Raw genomic sequence first — 10,487 nt, 5'->3', positions numbered from 1 at the left:
TATATTTTTTATTTAATAACTAGTTGTGGCAGTTGCTACACTAAGCACATTTAATTTCCCTAAAGTTTCTTTCCTTCACAATTAAACTCAATTGATCCCAAAATGTATCTACCTGCCTATTTTACCCATTTATCACAATATCATCTGCAAACATAGTAATGCATGGCGGCATCTTGTTGACTTCCTGTCAATCTCTCCATTGCCACTAAAAACAGCGGTGGAGTTTGCTGTTTCCTGATTTTACCCCAAACTTAAACCAATCTCTCACCACCAACACTTACTTCTCTGCTAATCAACTTCCTCATCCAGTCCCACGTTTTGGACGCTAGATGGCGCAGTTGGTCCAACCAGAGCTTAGAAAAAAGTCGTTCCCATCATCTGAGGCCCTGAACGTTCATACATGACAAACGGGACAAAAAATAAAGTTGAATCTGAACCAGCTCTACGGTTTTTCTTCTCTTCTGTAAACATGGACTTCTCAGACATCCTTGTGCATTTGAGTTTTGTGTTCAATGAGGTTAAAAAGTTAAATACTTTCACTCTAGTTTTCTCTTTACCTCTGCAGGTGTGCCATCTGGACAGGCTACCTTTTAATCTTAATTCCCCTAATCGCTATCATCGCTTCCTTCTTCCTTATCCTCGGTACGTTCTTTTTCACAAAATTTCCTCCATTTTTTTGCCTCTTTCTTTTCAAAGGTAAGTGTTAGTGCTGATATTTTAGAAAAACGAACCACTTAACACAAGCACATTTATGTCCACACGACCACACACACACCTGCAGGGTCGTAGAAACACGTTGGTACTCAGAAACATAGCCTGCCTACTTTGATGCTACTAGATCTAGTCTTGAATTAATGAAGTTATCACACAAGGATTCCACCTAGAGATATTTTGTAGGGAAAAACTGATATTGTGCATGAAGGCATTTCTATGTGAAATGCCAAGCGAGAACAAAGGAATATGCACAGGAAAAGAAAACAGAACACAAACAGTTGCAATTCAAACCTTCATGGCAACATTGGAACGATGACAATGATAGGACTTGGTCCTCTAGTTGGTGGGTTTGATCCCTGCTCTGTCCACCTCTGCTGTTGCGCCGTTGGGCAACACGCTTCACCCTCCTCTGGTCAATCACTATTCAAGATCAGGCGATTTAAGATGCAATAAAGATCCTTAAATTACACAACTAAGATTTCACTTTGGATGGAAATTCAATGGGTGGTTTTTAAATTTACTTTATTGTCCTTTTATTTTATCTAAAAGTCATTACATTAATCAGTATATCAGTATGTGTTCTGATATTACAAGAACCAGTCAGACCATCAGAAATTATGAAGCAATCACACAAACTCACAGCCAACCTTTCACCTTTATTGTCTTTATTGATTAGTTATTAGATATATCATCATCAAATAACCCAAAAAAGAAAACCCAAAATCAAACTGCTCCAATGTTTTTATCTCTATGGTTTAAAGAAAGCAATTACAGTAATCAACAATGGAAAGAAAGTAATACTTCAGAATGCAAGTCGTCTTATGGTGGAGTTACACCTGGTGGCAGAAAACATGCTCTCAGAGCCTTAGGAGCAATCTTGGAGGAAGGTTTTCCTCTGTTTGAAGCACTGATGGGAGATGCTCCTGAAGATGTACCTGTTGAACAATTAAAAACCGTTAAAGTAACAGCAAAAATCTGCTTATAAATGTCAGAGAACAAAAACATATAAAACTTTATCAGGACACAAAGACAACGTGAAGGATCCGAATCAGGTCCGTTAGAATTAATCCGATAATTGTGTATGTGTTAAATGCCAAATAAGCACGTATTCCCATGGATTATTAAAGCTACAACTTTAGGTAGAAGTTGGGGAGGGTTATAGTGTCCTAGTTTATAAAGGCTCTCAACATCTGAGTGAATTGATTGAACACCTTTGGGTTTATTTGAAGGAAACACCGTAAACACATTGACTCCTCAAACGACATCATGGAAAAATAAAAATAAATAAGACAAAATATCAAAAGGGCATTGTGTGTTTCCACAGAGTGGTTAATCCCAAGGTAATCCAAATCCAGATGCCTAATTGTCCAATGTTAATCTCTTCAAAAAATTATACTGAAGCATAACATATAAGAAATGTCTATCAATATAAAATTTAAGAAGATTAAAACCAAACTGAGCAGCATGACTGTAGCAGCATCAATTTGTGTTTGTGTAAAGCAGCAGGAGGAACTGGTGCACTTCATAAAATAGATGGCATCATTAGGAAAGAACATTATGTGGAAATATTGAATTAGCAGCTCAAAACATCGTCCAGAAAGTTTAAACTTGGGCACAAATCAATCAGTTCTGTCAGGAACAATTGGTGAAAACACTTTTTAATGACGTATTAAATTAGTTGGTTTTAACTAAGGGTGTTTTACCCCATGATAGTCCGGTAGAGTCGGTTTGATTGGGGACCAAAATAACAACAGTTGTTTCATTTTCAGCTGGTGCAGTTGGCTTTCAAACCAAACAAATGCTTTGCACCAAGAACCACTGAAGGAAACGACACGAAAGCATCTGAAGGAGACATTGGGCACGATTTCTTCTTTACAGAATATAAACAATAGTGGAGTTGTGTCAGGTTGTAGGATTTCTCTTGTGTCTTCGTCTGCAGACTAGCAGCCATTATTCCTTGCACATTTGTTTTGGTTGTATTTACCCAGAATGCCCTGCACTAAAGTTCACTTCCTGCTTTTGGAGCAGTCTCTGCTCCACTTGTATTCACAAATGCATTCAAACTGGGCAAAACAGAACCGAACAGAGACCTAGGATTTTACATGGACTAGAATTCGCTTCTTTGGTCCTCATCAGAGTTTGATTGCGTATTCACACCTCCCCAAACGAACTGGATTTTCTTGGCAATCAAACAGGAGTTTGATCAACGCGGACTATTTTAGTAAACATTTTGAAATGCTGACTTTATTTCGGCTTACCAGTGGTAGTTAGTGCTGACGAAGCAGTCAATGTCATCGGTTATGTCGTCGTCAGTGAAATCTTTAGAGGGAGAAAGAAACATTAATAACATGCAAAACACATCAAATATTTCCACTTGTCACTGCGTCTGAAACTCACCTGTGCAAGATTTCCCACACAGATTTTTGGACCAGCGGTAACCAGAATCACAGAAGAGGCTGTCCCTCAGCTGGAAGATACCGTAGTAGCCAAGGGACCAGAGCGTAATCTTGGGGTGTGAGGATCCGCCCTCCTCTGAGCTGCTCTCCTTGCTGAGGCGTTCATCATCTCTCTCCATCTCTTCCTCATCAAACTTGTTTTCCATGTCATTCAGTGATTCCTGTGATTCCTCTGATTTATGCCTTCTTCTGGAGGCCCTTCGCTTTTTTCTGCTGCCACCAGCTGCTGTGGTCAACATTGAGGAAACGGGTCCAGCAGTCGTGGTGGTAGTAGTAGTGGTAGTAGTCGTAACAGGAGCAGGGGGAGCAGTAGGAGCCACTGTCATGGCTTCGGTCTCTGGTTCCATTCCCTCGGTTGTTGGCAGGGCTGTGGTCATGGAAAAGCGGAAACCGTCTACGTTGACCAGGCTGGTGCTCAGATTGGACTGCCTGCTGACCTCACAGATAACTGCAGCAAACCAGTCACGTACGCAGGTGCAAAGAGGAAACAAGGAACAAGAAAAGCAGATCAGAAGAATGATTATCATCAGCACAAGTCACTGACGTTCAAGAATTAATGGTATGCGGTTTGGTTCTGTCTGCCGGGAAGCAGGAAGGAACATTTCTTGCAGAAGACAGCAGATCTTTTTAAACTCCACACCCTTCTGAACTAAAACAGTCCAATGAAAACTCTTTCTCTTCTGATTCTAAAGCAAACATCTTCTCATCATGTTTCTTTGACACAATCCAACTTCTTCCATGACATCTTTAATAAATACTACTTACTTAGTGACAGGACTTCATCCCTATGCCTCCTAAGCTTTCTAGGCAGGTAGATTTTGTCCTGAAGTTTTTCCTTCAGCTCACATTTGGTGACAGTTCGACTCTCAAAGAGGTCGGGCAGCAGTGCCGCCACAACCAGCACCAACACCAAGCCCAGCTTCATGTTCGCTCTGTCAGAGGAGAGAGTAACAAATTATTTTGCAATTCACTAATAGCCTCCTAGTCTTATTTAAGCCAACAACAAAAATAACATTTTGCCAATAACATCTTCCATTATTGGAGTAGCATGAAAAAAAACCTTTAAGTAGAATAAATCCTGCTGGCAGATGTTTAAAACATCATTAGGACAACATTGCTTGAAAATAATATTTTTACTTGTTTTTTGTTCATCAAAAATTGTTATATTATGTACCATAGGCCACATATTCAATAGCAATCATTCTCCTTAATGAAGGTTGAGGAGGATTAATGCTATACAAGCCATTTATTTAGAATACTCTTTATTTGTTTATATATGTAAATTTGTGATTTCACGTATGGAGGAATATTTAATTACTTGTTAGCACGTTTGGCAATGAGATCTCTTAGTGGAAAGTGAAAAAACTCAGAAAGCGAACTTGTAATTTACTTATATTATCTTAATGCTATACATAATTAAAAACTATTCAAGAATGAAATAACTTATTATATTACTTGGAAAATTATATTATTGTCTCAAAACTTAGTTAAATTATGAAACCATTATGAAGTTACTGGAAAGTATCACGTTATTCTCTATTGTGATTTTTATTAGCTGCTACGTGAGTGTACTTTTTTAAATAGTTGAGCATCAAAATATGATAGAAATCAAGAGTATATACAAAGAAAGTGTTAAATTTGTGTGACTCTGAGGAAAAATACCATAAATAACCTCATTATGGACTGAATTACCAATCTAAATAAACCCACATCAATTAAATGTTTTTCTGTTGACATCTTGGTGTCAGGCAACAGTTTGTGTCTCACAGAATCAATCCAAGCATATTAAAAACAGATCACGAGAAAAGCATGCATGTTGTGATATATGCAACATAATGGATCACTTAAAGGACATTTTTAAAGATATAAATGACCAAATTAATCATGTTTTACAGCTACAACAGAGAGTAGAGTCCTTACTTTACTCGTCCTGCTGGTAGACTGTCTCCTGATGGAAGTTCAGAGGATAATAAACCTTCAACAGTTGCTGCTTTATATATTCTGGTGCAGACTAACCTGTTTTACTGCCTTCATTTTTTCTGCGTAGCTTCCCTGAAGGAAGGGAATTCGAAGCTGGTTGAAACAATGCACGAAGATTAGTGTTTACTTTCTTAGCATCAATTATCCTTTACACATACTTTAAGACCTGAATGTTACTATGAGAGCATTAGCGTGTATTCATGACAAAATACAGAAAAAAACTGTTCTGTTGTCTTAAATACCTTACATATGGACTACGATATACAAAAATCTTACGGCACAAATCATTTGTTTTGCTGTTTTTTTTTTTTGTTTTGTTTTGTTTATTCAACATCAAATATGAAGTTCACAATATTTTAGAACAAAATTTCCCAGGTTTTATAAAAGTTTCTTCAAACAGGTCAACTTTGTATTGATAAGTGTGGAATCTAATCAGCTCGGTACAATCCAATCACACAGACACATTCAGCTCTTTAATGTAAATAGATTTGTTTTCACATATATGGACATTAAAAAGCTAAAAATGTTTTACTTACCTTTTCTGCAGTAAAATCAGCTCACAAAAATACAGCTTTTTATTTTGAGTCCATTCATTATTCGTTTGTTTTTACTTATAACAAAAAAGCTCTTTGTGTTTGTGCTACAGGCACCTGTGTTGGTTTCTGAAAATGACCACTGGTGAGAGAGTAGGTATTATTTAATCATTAAAAAATTGCAAATACTTTAGTTTTATGTCCACATTCTTACCATCTATCAATTACAACTGAAAAAAGAACAAAATTCACAACTGAAGACCTCTTTAACAATTTAAAAGCATGTAAAACAGCAGGTTAAAAATTTATGAAATTACATTAAATTTGTTCCTTCGTCCGTATCGTAACAGTGAAATTGACAAATTTGGAAAATGAGGCTCCAGGTATAACTATTACCCATGAAAAGCTTAAATCTACATCTTACCACATATTTAATCAGTGTTTGTTTTGGTAGAAACTATTTGTTTACACGAAAGAAATAAAATTTGAAAATTGTCAACAAAATTCACCCAAGCGATCAAAGGTGTAGCCAAATGGATTTATTAGGGCGTATCTCACTACTAGAGCTAACACAACACATCGGCACCATGAGTATGTATTAAAAATAAATGAAATGTAAACTTTTAAAATGGCATACTCATCCATCCATCCATCCATCCATCCATTTTCTTCCACTTATCCGGGGTCGGGTCGCGGGAGCAGCAGCTTCAGAAGGGAGGCCCAGACTTCTTTCTCCCCAGCCACGTCTTCCAGATCCTCTGGGGGAACCCCAAGGCGTTCCCAGGCCAGCCGAGAGACATAGTCCCTCCAGCGAGTTCTGGGTCTTCCCTGGGGCCTCCTCCCGGTGGGACGTCCAGGAGGCATCCTGACCATCGGGCTCCTCTTGATGTGGAGGAGCAGCAGCTCTACTCTGAGTTCCTCCCGGATGACTGAGCTTCTCACCCCATCTCTAAGGGAGAGCCCAGCCACCCTGCAGAGGAAACCCATTTTGGCCACTTGTACCCGTGCACACTCAGTTCAAAAGAAATGTACAGCTGAGTAGGTAGGATAAAAATAAAGACAGAAATTTTTAAGTATGTCAGCCTGGTAGAACCAGAACCTTGTTCTAGGCTTTGCTTCATTCAGAGGGTCTGGATTCTTGGCTATTGAAAAATAATTGCTTTCTGGAGGTGTGGACTCTCTAGTTTTAATCATGCATGTAATTCGACAGTTCCACGCTATGGAGCTTGAATTTACTGCACTAACTGCAAATAAAGCTGTGTTAAGCTGAACAAGACGGCTGTTAACGTGTGGCTACACAGTTGTTCATACGACTAAATAAACGTGACTGCAATCAAACTTTACATCCCAAAGTGACACGTATGCGTAGAAGACCTCACAACAGCGAAGTAATAATGGATCTATGGCTCAATTTTAACGTTTATCCAGCAATGGCAGCCGACAGTGTTGGGATCTGGTTTGTTTGGGCTCTTTTTTGGTTTGTTTTGGGTTTTGTTTTCCTTCCTATTGCTCGCCATCACCACCAGATGGCACCGTGGAGGCAAGGTCGGGAGGTCTGGAGTGCTGACGTCACCGTCACGCCGGTTCCCAGTCTGCTCGTCAGCGGGGCTTTAAGAGACGCCGACTGCCAGCATACCGAGTGTTAGCCAGTTATGGTAACCCTGAGCCCTCCCGAGATCGAGTTTGCGTTTCCTAGTAGAACTGAAATAACGCTTTCTTGTTGTCTGGGTTCCTTTCAGATGTCTCTGCGACTCCAAAGTCTGGCTCTGATTTCGAGTTTTCCTTGTGACGCCGTGGATAAATACCCACTGGTGCCCAAGACCACCACTCGCCTTCCTCCGTTGAAAACCTCCTCAGTGTCTGAGGATCCCAGCTGGCTGTCCGCTCGCTCTCCGACGCATTCTAGTCCATTCCGGGCTCCACCTCCAGTCCTCACTTATTGTTGCCGCTACCGGGGCAGAGAGCTGTCTACCGGTAGCTCTCTGCCCCGGTAGACGGAGAGCTACCGGGGCTCTCTGTCTGCTGGGATCCTCCTCCAAGACTCTAGCCCAGATCCTCAGCGCCCCAGCCCTGGCTGCGTCGTTTCCCACAAGAGTAAGCGTACTTCTTTCAAGTGAACTGAAAATTACCACGGCCACTGAACTCGCCTCCGGATCTGTTTTCCTCAGCGTCCTGGCGTTCCTGTTTGCTTTGACCACCGCGAGTTATAAGAGAACCTGCCTTGAATACCTGTTTGTAAATAAATCACTTTAACTGATTATTCGCATCCTGCATGTGGGTTCGTAGTATTAAAACAAGCACGACAGACAGTATCCACACAAGATCATAACAAAATGACAAAGGAAGCGAATTAAGAGAAAGCTCAGCTAATAACTATGATCTTTTGTGGTGCATTGACTGCCACTTATTTAGAAATGTTGTTTTTTAATTGTGGAGTCAGTACCTGGAGGGATCTGATTGTAATGTGCTTCAGTTCAATTTTCATAATTATACCTTTCAGCCACTGTTTACAGGTAGTTCAGGCTGCTGTGAAAGAGTTGGATTTGCCTGCTGTGTGAATGTAGCCTATTTATGAATAGCGAAAAAACTGCAAACAGGCCAGGGATTATTTTGGCAAGGAAAAGAAAAAGGTTATTCAACACATTTTAAAAAGATTACACAAACAGCTCTGTACCAATCAGCTACGTTATTGGGTAGACTTTGCTAGCAATAGGTTGGACCCCCATTTGCATTCATAGCAGTTTAAAACTTGCTCAAAGATTTTGGTTTCCTCGTGATTTTGCCATACCAACAGGTCCAAAAGGTGCTCTGTTGGATAGAGAGCTGGTGACTGGAGTACAGTGAATTTATCGTCATGTTGAGGAACCCAGTTGGAGATGATCTGAGTTTTGTAACATCCTTCTGAAAGTAGCCATCAGATGATGGTAAATGGGTGGTAGCCTGTGGTGTTTAAACGCTGCTCAATTGGTACGAAGGTGTCAAATATTAAATAAAAACCATATTATCAAAGTCATTTAAATCACCTTTCCCATTGTGATGCTCAGTTTTAACTTCAGTAATTAATCTTCACCATGATGCATTTTAGTATTCCAAGTATTTAAGCAGATGTAACTAACAAAGTTAGGTAAGTGTGCATGAAGTAGTATAAAGAAATCAGTGCGACATGGCCTGTCACAAGACGTTAGCATAAATGCATGTAGCAAGTCTGTTTTTGTTCAGATAAGTCAGAAGGGGAAACTGGTTTGTCAAGGTAATCATCACGATGTGGTCACTTTACAGGAAGTCTAGACTCTACAGGAACCACAAACACATGTGTCTATCTTTAGAACAGAATCAAGATTATGTTAGTTTTATCATAGTAAAGGTGTAGTTCAAACTTGTCTTAAAGGTATTTTCAACAACACAGAAGGGAATTAGAAAAAATTTAACTTAATTACAAACTGTAGCCCCACCAGTAGTTTTACACTTTGAACTGAAAGTTTTTTTATGAAAAAGTTATTGTTAATCTTTTTATGCTGCACGCATAAGGCCACTTGAGTTGTTTTAAACTCCTGCAGCAGAAAAAAGGGCTGAACTCTGGAAAATCCTGCCAACGCTGATGCCCAGGTTAGATGACTCATTACAAACACTGTGCGATCATGTTTGATGTATTTCTAAATATTAGAAATTCATCCTTCATAAAAAAATAAATTAACTATTCGTATGTTTTTGCTCTGATCATTTTTATTTGTGCGTGTAGTCATTTATTAAGTCAAAACAACTGATGTGCAGTGTTTTATTTTAATGTCTTGGTACTAATGGTCTTTATTCAGTTGTAGCTTGATGGTAAAATGAAGACAACGTGGAGTAAATGACCTAGAAACAGCAATTGGTTATAGTTATCAACTGCATCGAGAGCCATAATATTTGGGTCAAAACAGTTTGAAGTGTGTGGTTCTGTGCTGTGATGCTAAATGACCACCAGAGGAAGAATGGTTCTGGATCACAGTCAACCCCCGGTGAAAGAAATTCAAGAAATGAAGGAAGATAAGATACATGCCAGTAGCATAGAGAATATTTCCTCCACAGGAGTATGATGGCATGAAATGCTCCACTTGTCTCATGTTTAATTATTTACAGGTTGTGTACAGAATAAGGAAGCTGCTGTCGCAAACAGCTCCATTGGCTTTGGCGTGGTTGTGTGTGTGAACACAAAGACAGAAGTTACTGCCAGACTCATTCCTTTTCAAGTTAATCATGACAGGAACTTATTAAAACTGGTTTTCCTTACTGTAACAGCTCCAGATCCAGTTGAACATCTTTTAGGTACATTATGTAAGCAAATATGACTGAGATAAAGAATACTTTTTAAAAAATGGTTGCCTGGTGCAACCTTGCAACAACGCTTGCACACCATCTTCCATAAATTCCCACATCCAGGAACTGCCCCCTTCTCGACTGCAGAGACCCTTAATCAAAGATAGTTTGTCACCAGACCACTGGAGAACCTCTTGACCAGCCAAGAACATAATTCAATCTTTTTGAATAAGTTCTGTTGGAGAAGGGACAGCTCCAAAACCTTAAGAAAAACTGACCCTTCACTGCGGTAGGAGATCTTATACTGGTTTTACAAAGTAAGTAAGAAGAGCATAAATGAACGTAAACTCCAAATAAATATTTGGATGACTTTCAGTCTGGGCACACAGGTTGCCTCATTTCTGATTTAGTTTACATTAAATTTGTTTTTGAGAACTGATCATGCACAGCATATTATGTGCAAAATACATTCTATTAGTTTTTTTGTCGTGCTCAATTATTATTTATT

At 39.3% G+C, this 10,487-nt stretch overlaps 1 protein-coding gene across 1 annotated transcript; it reads right to left on the bottom strand.

Moving 5' to 3' along the window:
• Window positions 1-1,350: 1,350 nt before the first annotated feature.
• Window positions 1,351-5,199, bottom strand: LOC103132496 (uncharacterized). The gene is made up of 6 exons (XM_016667423.1): window positions 5,091-5,199; window positions 3,936-4,102; window positions 3,498-3,618; window positions 3,112-3,449; window positions 2,973-3,033; window positions 1,351-1,649 (listed from the first exon to the last, which is right to left on the bottom strand). Exons 2-6 carry the CDS (start codon window positions 4,093-4,095, stop codon window positions 1,580-1,582), a joined length of 750 nt encoding a protein of 249 aa, XP_016522909.1. The 5' UTR covers window positions 4,096-4,102; window positions 5,091-5,199; the 3' UTR covers window positions 1,351-1,579.
• Window positions 5,200-10,487: the final 5,288 nt, after the last annotated feature.

Source organism: Poecilia formosa, unplaced genomic scaffold, assembly GCF_000485575.1.
Source record: "Poecilia formosa unplaced genomic scaffold, Poecilia_formosa-5.1.2 Scaffold1086, whole genome shotgun sequence".
NCBI classification, from domain to species: Eukaryota; Metazoa; Chordata; class Actinopteri; order Cyprinodontiformes; family Poeciliidae; genus Poecilia; species Poecilia formosa.
Note: the sequence above shows the minus strand (reverse complement) of the source record. Positions and strands in the feature narration are given on the sequence as shown.